General features: G+C 33.6%; 1 protein-coding gene across 2 annotated transcripts in view; it reads left to right on the plus strand.

The window, feature by feature from the left end:
* The window catches only part of Brinp3 (BMP/retinoic acid inducible neural specific 3), a 361,370-nt gene extending 334,409 nt beyond the window's left edge, over window positions 1-26,961 (plus strand). For both annotated transcript variants that reach the window (XM_027948824.2, XM_027948825.2), the window contains one exon: window positions 25,845-26,961. In XM_027948824.2, the coding sequence (XP_027804625.1) occupies window positions 25,845-26,961 (1,117 nt within the window). The remainder of the gene's footprint in view (window positions 1-25,844) is intronic.
* The last annotated feature ends 315 nt before the right edge of the window (window positions 26,962-27,276 follow it).

Genomic DNA, 27,276 nt, shown 5'->3' on the forward strand with positions numbered 1-27,276 from the left:
CACACACACACACACACACACACACACACACATTCTTATACTTATATTAGACTTTTCTGAATACATCAGCATTCCACTTACACCAAAGTAGGATCACAACAATCCTTAGCTTAATCTTCTCCTATGACACAGTAGTGCAGATCCTTGGAGTGACTCCTAAAAGTGCTGCATAACCCCTCCTGCTACATTCAGTTCACCTGATTTCCTTCCCTCTCATTCTGAACCAGCTTCTCCTCTCTTTTCTCGGATCAACACATTTTAGCTGTTGTCTCTGACATTCAACTGTTTACCTATTCATGGAACTCCCTTGCTCAGAAATCGTAGAGTGTCTTCCTTCACCACATCCATATCTTTAAACTGCCTTTTTCTTAGTGAGGTTTTCCATGGATGGCCTATTTAGCTTTGCTGCCTGCTCCAGCCCTTGCTCCCTCATTTCTGTTTTTAAGTGTCTCTCTTCACTAGAATGTATTCTTTAATGATGGCCGGAATTTCTGTCTCAATTGTTCATGATTGTGGTCCATAGCATGCACACTTGATAAATTGTGTTGAAGAATGCACAAATTTATTTAAAAAATTTGTGAAATAGGCCTATGTGACAGACTCATATGAGTAGAGTCTATTCAGTTTGCTCCTATTCAACTCACAGAAGATGCTGAGATATAGAAGAAACAGTTCTTAGCAAATAGCAACAACTTCACTTAAAAATTATGACCCATTCCTCCTCCTACTTTCCATCCCTAGATTCTACATGTGGACTACCAAATATCCACTCCATTCCACTTTCTCTTTTTAACCACTATGACATTTAGAATAAAAGGTTTACTCAGGAGGAAATTTTAGAATAAAGCAAATGTGATGAGTTAAGAGTGGATACTTGAAGATATTCCTCACCTTAAAATTTCAAGATCACATTCTTAGTACATAATCTTCCTTTCCCCTGAAAATTAAACAATATTACTCCCTTTTAGTACTGCCAAAGTCTCTTGTTCTACTATCATTATCTGAGATTATTATTTTCCACAAGCATCTTAAAGAACATAGAAAAGAAACACCTCTGCTTTTTACATGCTATTAATGAGACATGATGAGAAATGAAGAGTGAAAAATTATAACAAGAAGCAGTTAAGAACCCCACCTCTATGCTCACTGCCCTTGGGACAGAGATACAGAAAAGCTCTCAGATGGTATTCTTCTTGGACATTTAAGAGGAGCTCCTAAGTGGTCAGGTTACGAGAACTGTGGGGAAGCGAAGGTGACAGATATTTCTTAGTGTAGTTTTAGTGTATGTTTGGTTAAGAATAATTTGCTTCCTGGATCTTGTTAATATATACAGAATGTGGTAGATGAAATTGAATTTCTGACTATTCCATGTATCTATCTTTTTGGATTTCTTAGACATTAACAGGAAAGCAAGATTTGAAGTATGTATGCTTCCCTGGGGAATCACCTGAGAAAGCAAGCAAATGTGCTGGTTCAGGATTTGTCAGCCATTGGGGAAGCTTTACTATGCATGGTAGCGTTGTTAATCCATTCATTCTGTTTCTGTTTTTAATCCATGCCACTAAGGATAGTTACCTTCACCGTTTCTTGTGTAGTGTAAAATCAGAGGACAAAAAAAGTTGATCTCAAAAGCTGAGTATAGGGCTGTTTATACTTGGTAATTTTTATCTAAATGATCTTATGCAACAATAGATTTTGGCAGCCTTAAATTCCTCCTCAGAATAAATGTCATGTAGCTCTGGAAAAATACTAATTGAAAGTATCTGCCATTCACAAATGTAGTTAAAAGCTACCATTAATAACTGAAAATTGATTGAAGTAGACAGCATCTGCTTTTAGAACCAAAGGCTCTAACAAAAAAAAAAAAAAATGTGTTATTCTGGCAAGAGGTGCTATGGCATGTCACACACACAAGAAAATGAGCTTTCAAAGTGGTATGTCAACATTAATTTTCATAGTTTTGTAATATCTCTAATCATAACCAATAGGGTTAGACAAAAACACCTGCTGTCCTTTCTGCAATTTGTTTGGAAAATTAGATTTAAAGTAGCATGACTACTATGTAACTTGATATCCACCCTGGGGTAAAGTGTCCTCAAGTGTTCTTGCAATGTCAGCGGTTGGTATAAACATAACATTCTGAAGGGACTAAATACAATTTCAAAAGAACACATTTGCATTACTTCTCTTAATAGATGTTCTGATTCAAAAATCAAGTGAGATAAATGAATTTTTACTTATGAAGGAGTTACCTGAAGAGAAATCGAAGGATGAGTTGAAGCTACAAAATATTCGGCTATTTGCATATGAAATACTTTTGATTACATCATGTTCTCTTTTGCTTAATGAATTTGAATGTTGCACGTTTCCTGAAATTTCCATGTTTTCTTTATGACTGTAAGAAAGTAGTTCTTTGGTCATAGGAATACTATAATCTTAACAGTTATTCTCAAACTTAAAAAAGCCTATTATGTGTTTAAATTTGTTTACAGTTGGTACAAAGGGAGCAATTGCCAATACTTTTGTTACTTAGACTACTACTTTATGCAAAATATAGTTGACCTTCCAGTATAATGCCTTGCAGTGTATAAAAGAATGCCCAATTTTTTTTAAAAAATCTAGTTGTTCCATGTTACAGTTTTCTCAATGTTATTACCAAAGAAATAATTGTTAAAGATTTAACAGTTGCGGTATGAATTCTTCAACACTTGGGTTTAATAAATTTGTATAGGAATCTTGTGTCAGGATAATTGAAAATATGCATATAACAACACAATGTTTCAATATATGCAATTGAGCAAGTATTAAGTTCCTCCTCTAGAAATAATTGTTGAAAATTTTAAAAGACATGAGCTAATCTTCAAGAGACCACATTTTTTTAATTAACAACTTTTCCTGTGAAATTTTCAAACACACTTAAAGAGAAGAGTTTTCACCAGATGCCCCAGGTGTTAATTAGCTAGAATCAACCACTACCCTCATTCTTAAACATGTTTAATCTACCCTTTCCACTTTTTTAGAGGGAAGGATGTTTTGAAACAAAATTCTTTTTTGTAGTTGCTTGTGTAAAATTCTGTGTGTATTTCAGAAATTAAGATGCTGAAAGAACATTACAGTTTAGTCAGCTTTTTTGCTGATCTGACTAATGGACCCAATCAGAACAATTTTAAGGGAGGAAAAGTTTAATTTGAGAGCTCACTGTTTCAGAGGTCTCAGTTCATTCCTCAGGGCTCCAGGTGAGGCAGGACATCATGACAGAAAGTGTGGCAGAGGGAACCAGCTCACAGGATGATCAGATACAGATATATACCCCATAGCCATGCCCCCAATGAATCCCTTCCTCTAGCCTCACCTCAGCTGCCTCCAGTTACTACTCAGTTAATCCCATCAGAGATCAATCCACTGATTGGGTTAAGACAAGGACCCAATCATTTCTCCTCCAAACCTTCTTACATTGTCTCACACGTGAGCTTTTGGGTATACCTCATATCCAAACCATAACTATTACCTTGTACAATCACAGTAACTATTATCCCACAATATAATTAACCATATCTTATTAACCTAGGCAATATTAACTGTTCCCTGGTAGTCTAAAAAATTCTTTTAGATTTTAATTTAATTAAAATTAATTTAATTCTTTTTAATTTTTTTAATAAAAAATTCTTAAAGTCCAGTATCCAAAGAGATTCATTTCACTAGTAGTTATATCCCGTAAGAATTTTCAGTCCATCCCTTTTTCTTCTGATGCCATTGGATATTTTGAAGAAATGATATTGGTTTTGTAAAATATCCCACTCTTTGGATTTGAAAGATAGATTACCCATGGTGCAATTTAATTTGCCCCTATATTGCTAATTAATAACCAGTAAAGTAGATATTGGCTTTAAGGTTTTGATGAGAGACAAGCACATTGTTTTTCTCTATTTACTTATTTTTATTTATTTATTTTTATGTGGTGCTGAGGATCAAACCTAGGGCCTCACATGAAGCACACTGTATTTTATGAGGGCAAGGGTACAAAGAAAGTAATTTGGAATCTTTACTATTTACATTTAATATTCTGTCCACAAATTGTGCACACACACTTACACACACAAGATAAACAAGTCTGATTTCAAATCAAGCACTATGGTTGTTTTACAAATTTTTATAAAGAAACAGTTTATGGGGCTATGGTTATAGCTCAGTGGTGAAATGCTTGCCTAGCATGTGTGATGCACTGGATTTGATCCTCAGCACCAAATAAAAACATATAAATAAAATAAATATATAAAAATATAATAACATTAAAAAGTTTGTCTTATTTTTAAAGAAACAGCCTATAATTGAAATAGAGTTGAGAAAATGTAATATAAACATTGCCTATTAAAACAAAAAGTCTTGGTAATATTCTCAGTTTAACTATAAACTACTGTTAAGATTTTTTTTGATCTAGAAGTGGGGCATGATGGTGCATTCCTGTAATCTCAGGGTCTGGGGAGGCTGAGGCCGAAGGATAAAAAATTCAAAGTTAGCCTCTGAAAAAGCAAGGTGCTAAGCAACTCAATGAGACCCTGTCTCTAAATAAAATACAAAATAGGGTTGGAGATGTGGCTCAGTGTCCTTGAGTTCAATCCCTGGTACATGCCACCCTCCAAAAAATTTCCTTTGATCTTGCCCTTAAAATAAGACTTATTTATTCATTTTTGCTTATACTTTAATTTTGTAATAGACAAATACTTTTTATTAGGACTTAATTCTAACATAATGGCATATAATGACTGAAGGCCTACTAGGATACATGTACTTTTCTAAATTCTTTACCTTCATTATTTTACTTCAGACTCATCATGAACTAATTTATAAAAGGTTAATAAATAAATACAAAAATAAATGTCATTCAAAATAGCTTTATAAGCAAATGATTTGAAAATAGTCTTTCAGTTCAAACATTAAATTAAGACTGACTGGAAACACTAAGGAATAAACCTATACATTTTTTTATCTCTGCCAACAGAGTGTATTAAACTCTTATAGTGACTCAAGTCTCTGTCTATCTTTCTGACAGTTGATAAGAGGCTCCCATTTGTATTTTGTGGTTGGGAGAAGGATACATTTGAATACCCATTTTATTCATGTCATTACTGATAGCATCCAGAGTAAACCATTTTTTTCCCAATCAGATAATATTTTGGTTAATACAAAGTTTTATCACAGAGGTCAAAGAGATGTTCTACATTATACAAGTCTGCTTGAGAATCCAAGGATGAAAGTGTTGGCTATCATTTGTTCATTTGTTCTCTAAATAGATGTGGGATGCTCATTTAAGCTAACTCATCATTTTCTAGGCTCATCTGGAAAATGAGGGCAGAGAGAGGTAAGCATTCTGGATTGCTTTTGTCTTTGAATCAGTTATTTGTACATGTTGATTTTATTTTCTACAAGCTTAATGTAATATTAAGTTTTTAGAAAAATTAGAAGACAATACTTACTTATTCTTTCTTCCTGATAAACAGAAATCATGTGAAATTGAAATAGTCATTCAGTTCAACCCTAGTTCAATGCTTACTTTGGTATATAAACTTGTGAGTTTTTATGCCTTAAATTTCTGTGCAAATTTTGCACCAGTTAAAGCACACACACCAACAAGATTGACATATTACCATAGGAAATAATATTGGAGAGAGCTGTGTACACCCATTCTTTTTTCATAGTTTTGTAGTATCCCCATTAACTACAGTTAATGATTGTGAGTATCAGAGTTTGCTCCCAGTACCAGGTAATGTTTACATAAAGCCATGGCATTGGGAATGTAACTTCTGAATTATTTTCAGTAGATGAAGTTGATCTATACAGTACCCTGGAATAAGATTTTAAATGGCTTAACTTTCTCACTTTATGTGATAAATCAAATTATTGCCATAAGATTTCTTAATGATCATGGAATCAGAGCAGAGGATTCTAATTATCTCTCATTCTGAACAGTACTACCTTTTGGGTCTTGGTACATTTATTGTAGCTACAAATATAAATTGTCAAGAGGTCTAAGCTCACTCTCACATTCTGTAAGGGCAACTTCATCCTAGGATGATTCTCCATAAACTTTGCCAAATATCTCTGCACTGACTCCTTAATATTGTTTGCTATCTTATTTTCATACCTTTTATTTAGCAAATAGTTTTAAATGTTTCTTAATACCATTGATTATTTTGAAGTCATGACACTCTTGTTAAAATTTTTGAATTAGATAATATTGTGCTTTTTTTTTCCTTTACAAAATGACTTCATGTTTATCTCATTTATGTGATGAAAGCAATGACTACATCAGGTCTCTGAAAGGGCCCCTGTGCCCTATCACACTTAGAACCCACAACACTGATATTCACATCACAAACTAGATGTCATTTTTTATGATACTCAAAATTGTTTAACAATTTCAAGCACATGAGTAACATGCATAATATAGGTGTTTTACATACTTTATAGCTATAGTTAGTGCTTTATAGGTTTTTTAAAATTTTCTCATGTAAACATGAAAGCATGAGTTCACCAGTGTCTTGTCATTAGTTACTAAGATTCTTTTCTATTTAATTTGTTCTATCTACTCTATTGAACATAAATCTTATCCTGCAGCACCTGTTCTTCTCTTAAATGGAAGTGCAAGATAAGCAGATAATTGTGATAAGTGATGCTAAATATACAGATAACTTACTCTAGTACAGAGCAATTCAGAGAACACAAGAGGAAAACTTGGTCAATTCTTGAGATTCCATATGTTTTTTTTTTTTTTTTTTTTTTTTTTTGAGAGGTGATTCATTAGTTATGGCTTACAAGAAGAAGGGGCTTTAATCATACTGGGAAATGGGATTTGGGAGAGATTTCAATGAACTTGGGTTATAGAATGTTCATCTTAAAATTAACAAGGTCTCTCACACTTGAATATCTTATGGATCCCTTTAAAAACAAAATCATCTAAAATATGTCCCAGCTGACTTAGAATTCAGTGAAATGAACAATGAACAGTGGAAGAGGAAGCAATTAGAGAATAGAGAGAGAATAGGTTGGTGACGTAGAGGATCCAAATGACACAAAGGACTTTGTATGTCATGCCTGGGATTTGGTTTCTGAGGTGATAGGACCACTAACTTTTTCTAGGTAAGAGATCATCTTCTCCAAGTATTGTGTGTAGCATGGATTGTGAAAGAATGGCAAACAAGGAAAACACAGAAAGACTCATTAGGGAGGTAAAACAATAACACGGTCAGGTAGTGAGCAGACAACATACCTTCAAGACATTATGAATAGAGATGCTGAGATACTTGTAAATTAATAGTTAATAATTAATGGTTGAAATATTAATCGGCACTGACATTTTGAAGAGAGGTTGAAAATTAAGCATGGTGTGTGATTCTCAGATTTTTATCTTGGGTAGTGTTGTGCTTGGTGAAATATTAAATTAAGTAGTACATAGACTTTTAGAACTAATTTGAATAAGTGGGGGAAAGCAGGTGAGATGCAAGTGTTTGAGGTGCAGGTGATGGATTCATTGTTTGACATGTATTTTCATAGTGTTTATGGGGCCTTTATCTGATTGGCATTGTTTAAGGATCAATGACATATATGAGTTTAAAATTCATAAAAAATATTTGATCTGGACGTATATTTTTGGAAGTAATGGGAAAATAAATGGTCATGAAAGCCCTGCGAATAGATATGATCATGCTTCAAATTTGAGATAAAGTAGAAGTTGGGAGATATGGACTGAATCCAGAAAAATATTTCACATGAATAATCAATAATAAAGTAGACTGACAGGCACTGGAATGATAGAAATGATAGGTATGGTCCTGGAATGAAAGGTGAAAATATATTTTCATTTTATTTTGGTGCTGCACCAGCATGCAAATGTTAAAGAAATAAGTGAAACAGTTAGATTGTTAAAAATGGTTCCATGTAGAGCAATATCTTGGGAATAAATAAGATAGATATTGAAAAATTTGAAAGACAAATCATTGTTATTTGGAATTTTATAGTTTTTAATTCTGTTTTTACAATAACAACTCTAAATAATTGAGATGATTTTTGAGACTTTGCATATGAATAAATAAGCACATTGATATCACATATTTTTAGATTGTCAGAGTAGCTTTTCAGATATTGAGAGGAAGAGTCTACTACTTTATCTTCAGGGAAAATAGAAAAAAAAAAACAGATTTATTTTACCACTAAATATTTTGTTGATTGTGTAATTGGGTTCTTAACACTGAACTCCAATCTTTTTTCTAATTCATCTTTTATATGTAGATTACAGTAAAGTGTATTTTGTCATATTATACATACATGGAATATAACTTGGGATCCTATCTCTGTGATTGTACATGATGTGGAGTTACACTGATCATGTATTCATACATGAACATAAGAAAGTTCATGTCCAATTCATTCTACTCTCTTTCCTATTCTCTTCCCCCCTCCATTTGCTTCATTCTCCTTTGTATAATCCAATGCACTTCTAATCTCTTCCCCTGCACAATTTACTGTATGTTAACATCCACATATCAGAGAGCAAATGTGCCCTATCATTTTCTGGGACTGGCTTGTTTCACTTAGAATGATAGTGTCCAGTTTCATCAATTTACGTGCAAATGCGATAATTTAATCTTTCTTTGTGGCTAAGTAATATTCCATTCTGTGGTATGTACCACATATTCTTTTTCCATTCATCTGTTGAAGGGTACCTAGGTCAGTTTCATAGCTCAGCTATTATGAATTGAGCTTCTATAAGCATTGATGTGCGGCGTCACTGTTGTAAGCTGATTTTTCTTTTTCTTTTTCTTTTTTTTTTTTACTGGGGATTGAACTCAGGAGCACTCAAGCATTGAACCACATCTCCAGTTCTATTTTGTATTTAATTTAGAGACAAGGTGTCATTGAGTTTCTTAGCACTTCGCTTTTGCTGAGCCAGCTTTATACTTCCAGTCCTCCTGCCTCAGCCTCCCAAGCCACTGGGATTACAGGTATGCACCACTGTGATTGGCTAGTAAGCTGATTTTAAGTATTTTGGTATTTACCAAGGAGTGAGAAAACTGAGTCAAATGGTGGTTCTATTTCAAGTTTTCTGAGGAATATCCATACTGCTTTCCAGAGTGGTTGCACCAATTTGCAGTCCCACCAACAATGTATGAGTGTACCTTTTCCTCCACATCCTTGCCAACACTTTTTGTTACTTTTATTCTTGGTAATTGCCATTCTGACAGGAGTGGAATGAAATCTCAATGTAGCTTTTGGTGTATTTTTTGTTTTTTTATGGTCCTGGGAGTTGAATTAAGAGCGTTGTGCATGCAAGGCAAACCTCTACCAACTGAGCTATCTCCCCAGCCCCTCAGTGTAGTTTTAATTTACATTTCTCTAATTGCTAGAGATGTTGAACATTTTTTCATGTATTTTTTTCATATTTCTTCTGTGAAGTGCCTGTTTAATTCCATTGCCCATTTATTGAATGGGTTATTTGGGGGTTTTGGTGTTAAGTATTTTGAGTTGTTTGTACTTCCTGGAGTTTAATGCTCTATCTGAGGTGCAGGTGGCAAAGATTTTCTGCCATTCTGTAGATTCTCTCTTCATGTTCTTGATTGTTACTTTTTCTGTGAAGAATCATTTTTTAAATATCATTTATTGATTCTTGATTTCACATCTTGTACTTTTGGATTCTTGTTGAGAAAGTTGTTTCCTAATCCAAAATGATTGAGAGTTGGGCCTACTTTTTCTTCTAGTATATGCAAGGTCTCTGGTCTAATGCCTCGGTGCTTGATCCACTTTGATTTTATTAATAATTTTTTCATCTATATTCATTAAGGATATTGGTCTGAAGTTTTCTTTCCATGATCTGTCTTCATCTGGTTTTGGTGTCAGGGTGATACCAACTTCACAGAATGAATTAGGAAGTGTTCCCTCCTTTACTATTCCATGGAATAATTTGAGGAGGATTGGTGTTAGTTCTTCTTTGAAAGTCCAGTAGAACTCAGCTGAGAATCCATCTCTTCCTGAGCTTTTTTCTTTTTTTGTTTTTTGTTTTTTTTCTTTTTGGTAGGCTCTTTATTGCATCTTAGATTTTATTGCTTAAACTTGATCTGTTTACATTTTCTATGTCCTTCTGACTCAATTTAGGTTGGTCATATGTCTCTAGAAATTTGTCAATGTTTTTGAGATTTTCTATTTTATTGGAGTATAAATTTTCAAAACAGTTTCTGATTATCATCTGTATTTCAGTAGCGCCCATGGTAATATTCCTTTTTCATCATGAATTTAGTAATTTGAGTATTTTCTCTTTTTCTTTTTGGTTAGTTTGGATAAGGGTTTATCAATTTCATTTATATTTTCAAAGAACCATTTTTTATTTCATTGATGTTTTTTAATATTTTTGTTTTAATTTCATTGATTTGTGTCTCTGATTTTACTGATTTTCTTCTACTTCTTTTGTTGTTGGTTTATTCTTATTTTTCTAGGGTTTTTGATTTAACATTAGTTTATTTATTTGGTGACTTTCTATTCTTTTAACAAATGAAGTCAATGCAATGAATTTTCCTCTTAGAAGTGCCTTCATAGTGTATCAGAAATTTTGATATGTTGTATCATTATTCTCATTTATTCTAGGTATTTTTTATTTCATCCCTGATTTCTTCAGGTATCTATTGGTCATTTAATAGCATATTATTTAGTCTCCAGGTGTTAGGGTAGCTTCTATTTTTTATTTTATCACTGATTTATAATTTAATTCCATAATGATCTGATAGAATGCATGGTATTATCTCTATTTTTTTGTATTTGCTAAGGGTTGCTTTATGGCCTAAGATATAGTCTGTTTTGGAGAAGGACCAATGTGCTGCTGAGAAGAAAGTGTATCCAGTTATTGATGAATGAAGTATTCCATATGTATCTGTTAAGTCTAAATTATTATTTGTATTTTTTAGTTCTATAACTTCTTTATTTAGTTTTTGTTTGGAGGATCTAGCTAGTGATGAGAGAGGTATATTAAACTCACCCATTATTATTGTGTTGTGGTCTATTTGATTTTTGAGATTGCAAAGGGTTTGTTTGATATACAGAGATGGTCCATTGCTTAGGGCATAAATATTTACAATTGATATGTCTTGTTGGTGCATAATTTCCTTAAGCAGTATTAAATGACCTTCTTTGTCTCTTCCAATTAACTTTGGCTTGAAGTCCACATTATCTTATATGAGTATAGAAACCCCTGCTTGTTTCTGGGATCTATGTGAGTAATACGTTTTTTCACATCCTTTTAACTACAGTCTTTGTATGTCTTTGCCTATGATGTGAGTCTCTTGAGTCAGCATATTGTTGGGTCTTGTTTCTTAATCCAGTTTGCCAGTCTATGTATTTTGATTGATGAGGTTAGTCCCTTTACACTCAATGTTATTACTGAGATATGATTTTTTATTACTTGTCATTTTATTTCTGGTTTTGAATGTGAATTAGTTTCTCCTTTGATTGACTATTCTTCTAGTATAGTACCTCCCTTTGCTGGTTTTCACTTTTAGTTTCATTTCTTCTTTATTCCTTTGATTGACTATTCTTCTAGTATAGTACCTCCCTTTGCTGGTTTTCACTTTTAGTTTCATTTCTTCTTTATTCCTTTGATTGACTATTCTTCTAGTATAGTACCTCCCTTTGCTGGTTTTCACTTTTAGTTTCATTTCTTCTTTATGACATATTTTATTAAGTATAATATTTTGGATAGCAAGCTTTCTAATTGTGAATTCTTTTAATTTTTGTTTATCATGTAAGGTTTATATTACATTATAAATTCTAAAGCTTAATTTTGCTGAATATAGTAAACTTGATGGGCATCCATTTTCTTTGAGAAATTGGAATATCCTGACTTTGAGGGTATGGGTAGAGAAATCAGCTGAGAATCAAACTAATATGGCCTGTTATTTTTCTCAGGTAGCTTTTAAAATTCTAACTTTATTCTGTTTTTTTAGGCATTTTTATAATAATATGTGTTGCTGTGGATCTGTTGTAATTTTATATATTTGGGTCCTCTATTCTTCCTATATTGGATTTTTCATTTCAATCTTAAGATTGTTCTTAAGATGTTCTTTCATTGAAAAGATTGTGAATCCCTTTGATTTGTGTCTCTCTGCATTCATATACCCCAATAAATCTTAAGTGTGGTCTTTTCATGTTATCTCATATTTCTTGAAAGTTTTGTTAATGGTTTTTTTTTAACATCTTTCCTTCATAGTCAATTTTATTTTCAAGATTATATATTTTGTCTCTATTGCCTGAAACTCTGTCTTCCAAGTTATCTAGTCTCTTGGTGATGCTTTCCACTGAATTTTTAATTTGGTTTATTGATAACTTCATTTTGAGAATTTTTGCTTGATTTTCTTTCAGAATCTCTGTCTCTTCATGGAAGTGATATTTCACTTCCCATATTTTCTCTCTGATGTCACTCCTTATATCATTCTTTATCTCACCGCAGATCAGTTTAACTTTGACCATTCTAAACTTTTTCTCTGACATTTACTCCACTGTGGTCTTGATAAATCCTGTTATTGAAGTCCTTAATTTGGGGGGGAGGAAATATTTTTCCCTTGTATTTTTATGTTGTTTGTGTGTCTACCCATCTAACAATATGGATTTAAAGCAGTGGTTTCTACCCTGTTGAACCTCAATCTTTCTGAGGATGAAAAACAAAGGAGTGAGGGAGGAAGCTGTTATAAAATATGAGCACTTGTTTTTGTATAAGTCAAAGGCGTAAGTAGAAAATTATCTTTGAAGAGAATTATTTTTGCTCCAAGAAAATAATCACTTTTTTTCATCCAATTTGGAATATGTACCTGCAATATATATATTTTTCTCTCGGGATTTACTTTTTTACATTTACATGAAATTATGTAAATATATCAGTAGTAGAGAGTAGAGAGTTATGTTTATATCAAATTTATATTTAGAAATTTTAATGAACCAAAAAAGAGATAAGAGAAGGAACTTTTATTTATGAATAAAATTGCTTATTTTTTTCTCTGATTACTTATTTTCATCTTTAATTAAAAACCACATCCCATTTCAATTCCTTGTTATCTTTATTATCCCTTACCACATCTATTCACTCGCAATTTGTCTTACTTCATCTACTCTGGACAATCTAAATCCACTCTGTGTCTAAAGACTGACAGTCATGAGAGGAGAGCAAGGTCAAGCTCAAATATACTAAAAGTGTACTGAACATAAAAAATTTGGTCGTGTTCAGCATGTATTATTAGCCTGTAGTTAAATAATGAGCTTGAGTCTAATTGGTTGGATAGCACATGGAGAAGTACTACAGAATGTGTCTATAAGAAACTTAAAATTTTAGAAGTTAGAGAGTAGGAGACGCTCTAACAAAAGAGACTAATTAAGGGCTGTCAGTGAGAGATGAGTTGATGGGGAAAATACTAAGAGCATATTGTCCAAGAAGCCAAATGAAGGGAATATTTCAAGAAGAAAGTAAGCAGCTCTGCCAAAATGTTAGTTTTGTTGAGGTCAATTATTGCTGAGATGTTGGTAACACTGAAGTTCAGCCAAGTCATTTTTATAATAAACTAGGGAGGATAGCAAGCCTGTGGGAATATATAATACTTTTGATGAATTTTTCTATGAAAAGTGAAAAGAAAAATTAAATGATACCTGGAAGATGACTTTCAATTAAAGAAGGGTACCTTTAAGGATGCTCTCATGTAACATACTATAATGCAGAGAGAGATTCTAAGATGGTTAGGGAAAGGGAATTGTAACAGCAGTAAAATCCTGAGAAGGCATTGAAAGATGGAAATCAATGCAAAGTTGATATGTAGAGATCAGGAATTTGTTAAGTTAGACTATGCATATAGTTTATAAAGAGAAAGTTTGGTAGTTTTACTGGTAGAAGAAAAAAGAAATTTTCTTCTAATTGTCCTTTTTGCTTAGTTAAATCAGAAGTAAATTTAACCCAATTGGAAGTGATGAAGTGTGGCTGTATGAGAATTAATTATGTGTAAAATACTCATTCTGTAGATTGAGAGACCGAAATGAATGGGGAACCAAGAGAACTAACAAGTAAACTAACACTAAAACACCTCTTGAGGTTTGTGAGTCCAATCAACATGGGTTCGTGTTTTTTTACATTCATTTTTAGCTGTTTTCATGTTTGGCCATGGAGTTGGCCAAGATTTGGGTTTAATTAGGGTTACACTTTTCTCAAATTAAAACAGGAAGTTGAAAATATGTGTGAAAGTACTATGATTATGAGTCATAAAATCTAACATGGATGAGTGTTAAATAAAAGTACAAGTGACAATTATTAAGGATGATTTTGGGACAGTCAGTGGACAGACACCAGGGTGTTAGATAGAATTTCTGACTGGATGTGGAGTTAGACCACATAATAGCATGAATAATTATGAATTAAAAGACAAAGGGAATGATCCTTAATGTGCATTATTACTTTTGAAAATATGAATGTATTCCTTTGTGTGTGAGTCAGCTTTTCATCACTGGTTTCAAAATACCTGATCAGAACAAATTAGAGAAGTAAAAGTTTAATTTGACTCACAGTTTCAGAGGTTTAGTCCATGGTGGGATGAATGCACTGATTGCTCTGAGCCCAAGATAAGGAAGAACATCATGTGCAAGGGTCTGGTGGAGCATTACTTCTCCATTTGTGGCAGCCAGGTAGCAGAGAGAAGGAAACAGACCACATAGAAGATGAACCCTTCCAGGTATATTCCCAGTGACCCACAGTTAACACCCAGTTAGTCCATCCAAATTACAATGGACTGATTAGCTTACAGTTCTCATAATCCAATCATTTTACTTCTACACCCTATTCCAAATGTTAAACTGAGATTAAATTCCAGTGCTTTAAGTACCGTCCCAAAACTCTTCCCATCTATCTATGGAAGTATATCTTTTTTTGTCATTCCCTAGAGTCTATATTAGGTTTGGTTTATAATCCTTCCCACTGACAATAATTCACACAGTGTGTAGAAAATTTGTAATACTGAGTAACCTGATTCCTATCTACCAGTTCACTGGGAAAAATGTAATAATCATACACTTACATCATCACTTCCACTCATTTCCCCCCACTGGGAAACATGTGCAATGACTAATATTTGTAGATAATAGGAAAACAAGTATGAGCACATCAGAGTTTTAGAATTTGGCAAGAGAAATATTAAAACAAGTAATTAAAGCATTAGATTTTATTTTAATGGGTACAAATTGCAAGTTGAGCACAGAGGAAATGCTTAATCCTCCTTAGGTAATTCAGGAAATGCTTTGTAGTGGCAACACTTTAAATACATTTAAAAATAGACAGCTGAAAGTGGAAATTGCATAAACTAGAAAGTAGTACAGAGGTATAAAAATTCTAAAGGGGTTTCACATTTATTGATGTTCTCAAGTTCAGAGAAAATACAGTTGTGATTTTTTGGTTGTTGTTGTGTAGAGGTGGACATTTTTAATTTTTCATTTAATATTTAAAAAATTTTGGCCTAAGTCAACAATGGCCTATTTAAGCAATTCCTATTATATTCAAATAAAAATATTTCTTCTCAGTATTTTCAGAGCTTTTTTCTCAACACTCAGCATTCCATCCTGAATGCTGTACATGAATGAGCTTGTATATTCTTGCAGTTCTCAATTATAGGCTTTTTACCATTTCTCAGGTATGTGCTGCCTAGCATTTCCTGAGGTTTGCCTGGGCTGGTCATCTTCCTGCACTCTTAATAAATGCTACTGACTTCCACAGGAAATGGTATTTATAATTTTTTGTCTTGATCAGGATCAAGTGGTTACCCTCATGCTCTAGTTAGCTTTTGCTTTCTATGACCAAAAGAACTGAAAAGAACAACTTAGAGGAGGAAACATTTATTTGCCTCATAGTTTCAGAGGTTCAGTCCATGGTTGGCTGGTTGCATGGCTCTGGGCCCAACATGGGGCAGAACATCAGGGTGGAAGGTTGTGGCAGAGGGAATCAGCTCAGATATGGCAAACAGGAGGTGAAGATAAAACTCTGCTCACTAGTGACAAATTATAAATCCCAAAGGTCTGTCCCCAGTGACCCAACTACTTCTCCTTACTCCTTTCTTCTTACTTGTATTGGTTAGAAAAAAGGAACAAAATTGGACAGCACATATTGAGTTCTCTACCATAAGTATCTGTATTCTTTAACATTGTGACTACAACAGGGTTATAAGCAATATAGAAGAAGTAAAGAGGGGTAAAATAATTTACTTGAGACCCACTGAATTTGAGATAAGTATGGAATATTCTGTGCATCAGTAGTCTGTAATGCAATTTTGGGATCTCAAGAAGGAGACCTGAGCTGGAGATATATTGGCAGACTTCCCATTGTCCATGGGAAGGAATGGAAATAAGAGGCTAGATGAGGTCAGATAGAGAAAAGATTATAAAATGAAATCTTAATGAAAGAATGAACACTTGAGACTGTGTTTAGAGTCACAAGAGAAGTCCAGGATTTTCTATGTTAGTCTATTCCAGGAATGTTAGAGCTGGGTAATGACATCATTCAAGATGCTAGCACCTCATTCCATGCATAATTTTAGGAGAGTATGGGATTCTAATTTCTCTGAAAACAAATATAAGATCTATTCAAATTTGACTAAAATAGATGATAGTACAATGCTATTCATGGACTATCCTGCAATTAAAAGAGCAGGAAAAAACATTTGTACACTGTTTTTAGATATTACCCCTAAACATTTCTCTTCTACTTGCGGGTGGGGAGGGTTCCTAATATATATATATTTAAAGTTGTATTAATTGAGTGGCTTGGAATGAAACGAATACTAAATTGTTATAAAACTTAAGATTTTTATTGCCAGAATATTATTATATATTTGTGTAACACATTTTAATAAATGCAAGAATACTATCAATGAATCACAACAGATTTTTCTCAAACTTTGGCGCAAACCATCCCCAAACACTCACTCTCATCATTTTATCATTCCTGAGCCCCTTCCTTCCTCTGTGTTTCATCCATGTATCCCAGCATATGATAGTCACTCTCTTTACTACTTGACTTTTGTTTAAACTGGCCATATCTCTTCAGAAGACTCATGAACCGTTTTGTACTAGTATATCTGTTCAAATCTGTGTTCCACAGCATAGCAAGGTAGAAGTCAGCCCTGTGACAAATTACAGCTTCTCCTTTAATTACTAGCTACTGTATAGGGTTTTCCTTTTATTCAAAGCCAGTGATATTGTCCAGTTTCCCCACCTCTCCTTTTCATAAGAAAACAGCTACAAAAATAAGACTGTGGTCTGCTATTGTACAAGGTCCATTCCTACTCTCTCCACAGACTGGAAGAATTAACCCAAATCAGAGCTCAGTTGTGCTTTGTCTCAGGCAGCTCAGATAAATCCTTCAATTAAATTATTTAAAAATTTTCTTCACCTAATATAAAAGTAAGTGCTAACTATTCATTGTATGAAGTCATCTGGAAGTATTTTCTGGTGGATAGCTAAACCACTTTTATTCGATTATAGAAATTCTTCTCTTTCTTATCCCTCAAATAAACACAAAAACTTATATTTTTTTGCCTTACTTTTTTGAAATGTCAGCTTGTCATACATTATATATGTGGTTCTATTTCTAGGTTTTGCATTCAATTTTGTGGTTTGAGGATGTTTTGTTTTATTTTTAATTTGCTTTTGGTTTTATCCACATGTTGATATATCAAGGCTATATACCTAGTAGGGCATGTATCTATCCTTTAATTTTTAAAAAGTGTTATTTATTTCTTTTTAATGAATTTTTACTTTTATTTTTCATTTACTATTCCATTTAATATTCAATTTACTATATTCCTTAGAAAGTTTAGAATCAGACTTTTAGATTTTGAAAAATAAATATGCATTGAAATGAACAGTTTTTGATTGTGACAACTGATACACCCACATACCATGACCATAATCAAGATAGGATCATTTCATTACCCCAGGAGTTTGCTCATGACCAATTACAACATTCATCCCCACAAGCAATATTCTTTCCACCATAGGTTTACATTTTGCATCGTCATCAGCTTCATAAAAATAGTTTTATACAGTCCATACCCTTTTGTATCTTGTTCTTGTTTTTGATATTCATCTATATTTTTATTTGTGTTAGTAATTCATTCTTTAAATGCAGAACAATCTGTGAAGGATGAAATAAAATAACTTCTTCATGAGTAATATTGAAAGAATCCTAGATTTTATTGTTTATATTTTCAAATTTAGATCCATAATGCACAGCGCCTTATGGAGGTTGAGAAGACTGTAACAAAGAGCCTTATCAGTTACATAAATAGACACTGTTATTAACTGGTTTACATATTTTATGATTGTAAACTTGTGAAGTAAACATATATCGTTTTTCTCACAGGCTGTATAATGTGAGATGAGATGATTTGATATTATATATTATTTGACATTATTTGCATTTGTGTCAATATTTCTCATTTACACTGACTGTTTAAAAGCCTGAAATTACACATCAGAATACTTTTTAAGCTTTTTTATCTTAATATTTAAAGTGATGTAGTGGAAAATACTCCAATATGATGATATTTGGAAGAGAACTAATGGTGAACTCTAATTGAATATATTTGGGGAACATTTTATATGCTTACAGTAAAATAATTGGTTTATGTTTATGTGCCTTTCATATCTGATACTGAACGTCCATCTGTTTAGTTCATACTTTGTAAAGAGAAGAAAGACATATCTAATTGGTTTGTCTTGAACTATATTTTAAATGCATTTTTAAAAGTAAAATTTTTCTATGAACACATTCTACCAAATGAATTAACGAATTATTTGGAATGTGTGTGATTACAATGATAAGAAGCTGTGATTCTGGATAATACATGCCAGGAATATATTTTATGTTCTGGCACTTACTAGCTCTTTGATCTGGGGCAATTTATTTTGTAATTATTTTCTGACTTATGACATTATCTATAAATTGGGGTAATAGCACCCTTATATCAAAGAGTAGTGAGAGAGTGAGGATATAATGAAATAATACTTGTAATATTACTGTGCATTTGAAAAAGCTCAATTAAAACGTGTGCAACTGTGTGTGTGTGTGTGTGTGTGTGTGTGTGTGTGTTTATCTGTGCACTTCCCTGGGAGACTCACAGTCCAGGGTACTTTGAAAGAGAATGTTTTTTCCTCTCATGGTGTAAAATTATTTACAAGAGTGGAACTGTGCTGTGTCAAGAGTGTCAACATGAGGCCCAGATAACATTGCCAAGACTGAGATGGCCAGAGAAGCAGAGTCAGAGAAGGGAGAGTGACAGAGTATTACTTGGTTTTATCTGTTGGTGACTGAGCTAATAATCAGCTTATGATTGTTTAAATGGCTATGGTTGCTTAATCCCCCAAATTTATATTTAGTTTAAAGTATTAGGGTCTGAGAAGAACAAATCTATGAAAGCTAAAATGAAATGGCCTACTCAAAAGAATAATCCTTTACTTCAAAATGATACTGAATTTATATTGTTTAGGTTTAAAAATTTGGAAGCACAGATTTGGAAAGCAATAAAGGATTAGAAGGTTGGAATAAGGGGCCTTTGAAATACGATTATTAGTGCTCAGAGAGGATTTAACTGTGAGATGAAGTAATTGTTTTGTATCAACATATGCTCTAATACTTTGGTGCAAACAGCATCTAGAATATACATTCTGAATTTGAAAAATATTGTTTTTGCAGATACAGGAGTCCTTCAAAACTATCACAAAGAGGCCACACTTGTACTTTTAAATAGTCTCAATCAGGTTATCAAAATGGTGTCTATTTTGATAAAGGTGAAATGCAGGGACATGATGTAATATCATGTATACACGCATGAGTTCTTGAAGAGAAAATGAAATGCTTCATCCTCTGGGAAGAAAAATCAGTTATAAAAAAGAAATTGTCTACAATGACAGTTCTTTAAGAGATGACAGGAGCAATAACAATGATAATAATAAGAATAAGAATTTACATTTATTTCCCGTTTATTCTGTGCATAGGCACTGTTTTAAGTGCTTTACTTGCAATTGTGCCTTAATTTTTAAAACAGCCTTGTGAGATATTTTATTCCCACTTTTCAGATGAGATAAATAAAACAAGATTTAAAGTTGACACTTTGGCTCCTGAGAAAATTGTTCCCAGCATATATACCCTATTATGGTTCAAAAATCTAACCATTATATCACAAATAGAAGTTATTTTATTTTAAATGTTGTCATGCTATGAAAATAAATGTATATTTTCCCTAGGTCATATCTTAAGTGCTTTTCTTCTCTATCTAGTGGAACAACACTTTCAACACTTTTTAAAAAAATAATATTTTTAAAAGTTTTTAAAATAATATTTTTTTAAATTTTTAAAAAATAATATTTGCATTGGCTTCTTTGAGTTTGTCTTTAGCGCTTAAGAGATATGTCACTGAATCATTAAAACTTATGAGGCTCAGTGGTTTTCACATTTTAAACTGGCTTTCACATTTTTAAACTCCTTTGAGAACTTTTTAAATAAAATGAATACAGAGTGTCTGACCCACAAAGTGATGTGCACTAGATGATAAATTAATGCTACTGGAAAGTATCAGAATTTGTTTTTTAAGCCAGGCTTTAGTGTTTGCTTTATTTTTCTTGTGTGTGTACATTCCAAAAGTTTTCAGTGTAAAGTTTGCAAATTTTATTGTACATAGTGGCTACAGACTCCAATGCATGTAAATTAAAAGTAGACTACTGCTGTCTCCTTCTCTACAGAAATTTCAACTTTACTTCTCTGAACAAGTTGTTCCATTTTAATGTCTAAATGGTATTGAAGGATAGCCAAATGACAGCTTTTGGGTTGTTACATACATGGGAACCTTGTAATATCTGTGTGTACATAGATTTTATCTAAGCTGTGCATTTTAACAAGATATTCCTGGTCCTAGAAATTCTCCAAATATATCTGGGGTAGTGCACAGAAATCTGATTCAATACTCACACCAGACATATTAAACTAAAAGTATAAGACTATATCATGATATTCTTAATAACAGAAAAATTTTAAAACAAGCATTTCATGCATGTTGTTTCATAAGAAACGGCAACCAACTGTGAGATTCATAGATTTATGTTCTATGACTTGAATTTGGGTGTCCTACAATGGTCCATGTGTTAGGTTGGTCCCTAGGCTATTGAAAGATGGTACCGACCTTTAAGTGATGGGGTCTAATGGGGGATCCTTTCATCATCAGGGCTGTTGCCCTTGGAAAGGATTACAATATTTTCTCATGGACTCTCTTAGTTCTCCCAAGAGTTTTTATATAAGGAACAAGCCTGTCTGTACTCACCCAGATCGCTCTGCTTCCTGATTTGAGACATAATGCTTTTGCAATGGGGTCCTTACCCAAGCTAGCACTAAGCTGCTTGGACTTTGAGTCTCCAAACTTTTGAGCTAAATAAGCCTCTTTACTTCGTAAAGTTAGGCTGTGCCAGGTGTTTTCCTATAACAACAAATAGTGGATAATACAATATGTTACATCTTTGCACACTACCATCATATCAAGTGAAATCACAGATAAATACATCAAGCCCTTTTGTGTGTGTGCGTGTGTGTGTGTATCCCCCCACCCAGTGTTACGCAGAATCAAAATTTGAACCTACATTTGTCTGAACTCCAAAAGATTTGCTGAAGATTAAAGAGACTTAAGTACTTGTCCAGTTCAGAGGGTATGGTATTGGCTTTGGGAATAAGGCATGCAGACTCCCAGTCTAATACTTTTTTGATGCTTACAAAATATGCATCACATAGAGAAGAGCAGATCTTATAACACATAGAGACTATTATAAGTTAAACAAAGACACTGGGACTACCCACTCCTCTAACTTCTCAAAATAGTATGCAACATGATTCCTTGATGATTTAAATGCTATTGACATTTTAGCTAATGATATTTTCCAAATTAATTTTAGATTAACTCAGGAAAGTGTTTTCGTTCTTTGTAATTATAGCCCCTAAAATGCTTTCAAGAAATTATTTACAAAATGCAAACTCTCTTCCTAATAGGTAAGGGATTTCTTTAACCTTTCATTGGTCCGAAGCATGTATCATATCAATTACTTTTCTTTAAGTCTTGAATTATTCTGTTTTTTTCTTCTGTTATTCCATAATGCATATTTCATTAACCATAATGTTTTTCTCCCTCCCATAAACTTACTCCCTCTTTTTCTCCCTTTTCCTTCCCCTTACTCCTTCCTTTATTCCATGAAGTGCTGTTAAGTAAATGTCTAGAACAATGCCACATGTTCAATAAAAAGCAAGCAAACAAAAATACCTGCCTGTCCTTATTCACTTTGCAGTTTATCATTCAGAACTGCATTCTCAATTCTTAGCCCTTGTAGATCTTCAACAATCTGTCTGAATCAAGGTGAGACACCCAACACACATGCACAAACCACACACGTACAAATGAGCACATGCACATACCATACACATGTACTTATGTGAATGACATCCACAAGATATGCATGCATGGGTCACACATGTGCATGCAGATCATGCACAGACACATACATATCACACACATGATATATGTATATGCCAATAAAATGCAATGTTATTTATTTGTTTTAATATTAAAAAGTTAATGGAAATTGAAAAAATACTTGATTCAACCTAACTGAAAATTTTGAAGACTTTTCTCTCCAAAAACCTTTAAAGTTACAAAATAAAGTAAAAACAGATAAATTTGACTTTATTGAGGAAAAAAATTAACTATGTGAACTTTTGGGTAAGTGAAAAATCCATTATACAATCTTGACACTTGCTTATCAATATTTTTGACTACTGCTTGCACTAAGATTTTACCAAGAATGAAGAAAAGACAGATTATTGAATTTTTTCTTGAACAATCTATTCCTACATTGTGAAATACAGTAAAATAGTCAAAAGATAGGTAGTAAGGGGAAAAGGACAAGAAGCAGCAAGAAAATCTGCATGCCAACTTTTCCATTCTGGGGTGCCAGGGTTTGACTGTGTGCTGAGTAATCAGTATTCATAGATGATAGGCTGAAACCCAAGAAGCTGAATCATATTCTTGCACTAATGCATCTGTGGAAACGTAGAAAGGATTGAAAAAGACTAAAGGATGGAAAAATCATTGCTTTTCTAAAATGTCCACACCATTCTTTCCACCATGTCCTAGTTTTGTGAGTGCTGCCTTTAGCCTTAGGTCTATTTATTTCATTTTTTGTTTTGTCCTTATGATTTCAAAACATGATTAGAGCTTACAGTGAGAGATGAGTTGGCTCAGAGAATTTTATGCTTTGGTTTCAGGGAAGAAAATATAATTTTCAATCCAGATGGGATATATATTTTATATACTTTATATTAGACAGAAATACAACTAGAGATGAAGCAAAAAGAAGGAGAGTTGGAGGAAAACCAAAAGGAAGTTAGGAAGCAAAAAAAAATGGGTAGGAAGGAAGGAGAAGAAATTGATTGAGAAAGAGAATGAAATGAAACAAACAAGCCAGTAAATATAGATTATAAATCAGTAATATGAATTTCTGTATTCTGAGTCTGAATACAGAAATCATTAATCAAGCTGCTTCATAAACTAAAAGCAGGAAGCTTCTCATACATATATTCTGGGGTGAAATACACATATGGCTTAAAAAGTACCAGAAAGTCTCTAATATTTGTTATTCCATAACCTTGCCCATACTCCTGGGAAAGGTTTTTAGAGAACTTATTTTAAAAGTATGTAGAGAAACTTGGGAATTAATTGTTTTAGTCCACTTTTTCCTGCTAAAATAGAATACCCCAATCTGGTAAAATGTAATGAACAGAAATTTATTGACTAACAGTCTGGAAGCTGAGAAGCCTAAGATCCAGGGGCCAGCATCTGGTGAGGTCATTGAATAGCAGAAGTCAAAGAGACTGTGAGAGAGAGCTAAAGCTAAATAGGGGGATGAACTTGTCCCATTATAAGAAAATTACTCCAATAACAATGACATTAATTCAGTCATGAGGATGGCACTCCAATTACCCAAACACCTCCAGTTAGGTCCCAAGTCCCATTGCACATTGAGGATCATATTTCCAACATAACAATTTTGGGGAACATGTTCAAAACATAGAGTGAATCAAACTGGTTTAGGATTTCAGTCAGTACTTTTCAGTGTGAGAAATAAAGAAGAAGTTTTTTAATGTCCTGTTCTTTCCTTCTTGGACTACAAGATGAAGTTGCATTCTTAGAAGTTATGCAAAGATGAATTTTGTATATATTTCCTAGTGCAGATATCAAAGCATAGGTTGTATAACTCTGCTACCTGCAACTTGGAAGCCAGGACTTCCCTACTATATTAAATGATCTGTTTAAAGCTTAAATTTCATTTAAAATTGTACTTATTGAACACGATTTTTTAATTCCATGCATTTTATACAATATTTAGTAAATATTAACAGCCTATTATCTGGCACTCTAGTGTGTGCTTGATATGTAGCTACAAAGAAAACATAAGGGTTCTGGTAAATTGGGTATTATATTTAATGAGAGAAACAGTATAAAGAGGTAAGTACAGAATAATATAAGATTGTAAGTGGAAAAAGACACTATGAAGTAAAATAAGTAGATGGTATGGAGAGAATAAAGGATAAATTATTTGAGAAAACAGGGAAGTACTTACATTAAAAATTGTGTTGGACATTTCAAGAGGAGGATGGGCAGAGCTCCAAATTTCAAATAACATAAATACCTGTCTTGAATATCATTAATTGTTTTTAATGATTGAATAAATAGATTAAAACCCGTTTTAACAGCATTATATAGAAATTGTTTAAAAGAGTAGTGATATAATAAATTTTAAAGATCTGAGTGCATTATATCTGTACTAACTACTATACTAAATACTAACACCAGAAATGCATAATACCAAAAATATAATCAATTTTTGCTTTTCTACTATGAAACAGACAGTGCATACAATTCTAAATACATTCATACAATTTGAATCTGACTTATCTGTCACAAATATTACTATTTGCATTTCTCACATGAGAGAACTGTATTTAGTACAGTTCATGCAACTTTTCCCATAATCATTAAGCTAGAATGAAAAAGCAACATAGTAAAAACAAGGAATTATCTGATTACAAGGCCACCACTTTTCCTTCACTATTTTACTGAGATCTTCAATAAGCCAAAAGAGTTTGAATAATTCAGTAAAATAGGGAAAGTGAGATGTTAAATTGGCTTCCTGATTAGCCTGATAGGAAAAAAATGTTAATGACTAAAATCAAACACATTAAACTAACATGCTTTTTCCCTTATTAGAAGAGCTTGTTGCTTTTAATGAGATATTTTCAACTGTTTTCTTGAGCAGCCTGTAAGAGTAAAATCAAAGATGTTTTAATAATATTTTCCCTCTCAGAGCACTTGTTCTTTCAATGTTGGTAAAACTCTAGGATCTAAGTATGTTGATTGACAATTTAAAGGTGTTTATGTTTCTTCTCTTTTATTTTATATTCATGCTTCCTGCAACATTTGCTTTATGAAAATAAGAATGAATGAATGAACAACGGTTATTTATATGCTCTAATTTTGCTATAGATATTTTATGATAACACTACTTTTATTTCCTGCTGTTGGTTATCATTTCAAAACAATGTTCAACCTAATGTACTTACAATCACTTTCCAAGTACACTGAGATGCGGTATAATCTCTTCAGAAGTTATGTCATGTTTAAAATGCACACACACACACACACACACACACGTTTGTATTTATGTAGATTCCTTTTGTTTTGTATTTCTAGAACCTCAACCTACTGGCTTACTCGCATCCAGTCTTTTCTCTACTGCAATGAGAACGGCCTCCTGGGCAGCTTTTCAGAAGAGACGCACTCCTGCACATGTCCAAACGACCAGGTTGTCTGCACTTCATTCCTGCCCTGCACTGTGGGCGACGCCTCCGCCTGCCTGACCTGTGCACCTGACAACCGCACTCGCTGTGGCACCTGCAATACTGGTTACATGCTGAGCCAGGGGCTCTGCAAGCCTGAAGTCGCAGAGTCAACGGATCACTATATTGGCTTTGAGACTGACCTGCAAGACCTTGAGATGAAATACTTGTTGCAAAAGACAGACAGACGAATAGAAGTCCATGCCATTTTTATCAGCAATGACATGCGCCTCAACAGCTGGTTTGACCCCTCCTGGCGGAAAAGGATGCTCCTTACCTTGAAGAGTAACAAATACAAGTCAAGCCTGGTCCACATGATCTTGGGTCTCTCTTTACAGATTTGCCTAACTAAAAACAGCACCTTGGAGCCAGTGTTGGCTGTTTACATCAATCCTTTTGGAGGCAGCCACTCAGAGAGCTGGTTTATGCCTGTGAATGAAAACAGCTTTCCAGACTGGGAGCGGACTAAGTTGGACCTCCCTCTGCAGTGTTATAACTGGACACTGACTCTGGGGAACAAATGGAAGACATTTTTTGAGACAGTACACATCTACCTGAGGAGTCGCATCAAGTCAAATGGCCCCAATGGCAATGAGAGCATTTACTACGAACCTTTGGAGTTCATTGATCCTTCCCGGAACCTGGGCTACATGAAAATCAACAACATCCAAGTGTTTGGCTACAGCATGCACTTCGACCCTGAAGCAATTCGGGACCTGATTTTGCAGCTGGACTACCCCTATACTCAGGGATCCCAGGACTCAGCACTTTTGCAACTACTAGAGATAAGAGACCGTGTAAATAAACTCTCCCCACCTGGTCAGCGTCGTCTAGATCTTTTCTCTTGCTTGCTTCGTCATAGACTCAAGCTGTCTACTAGTGAGGTGGTGAGGATCCAATCTGCTCTGCAGGCGTTTAATGCCAAATTGCCAAACACAATGGATTATGACACGACCAAATTATGTAGTTAACCATAAATGTCAAGCACAACCCAAAATCTTGAAGGAGTTTTTACAGTGCTTTTGTGGAACAGTTTATGTTTGGAAGAGTAAATTTAAATTGTCTTTTCAATATCTGTCTTATATCAGTCAATAACATTGGATGGCAATTTACACACATGAACTTGCTGACAATGAATATATTATACTGCAGTTTTGGTTTATGAATGAAATAAATACTGACCAGTCTAGAAGACATTCTACTTTTTACAATAAATTTCATTTGTAATTTTATATGTTCCGTGGCAATGCTTTTGTGCATTACATCCTCTAGAGGGAACATAAAAA

This window comes from Marmota flaviventris, chromosome 12 (genome assembly GCF_047511675.1).
Source record: "Marmota flaviventris isolate mMarFla1 chromosome 12, mMarFla1.hap1, whole genome shotgun sequence".
NCBI lineage: Eukaryota > Metazoa > Chordata > Mammalia > Rodentia > Sciuridae > Marmota > Marmota flaviventris.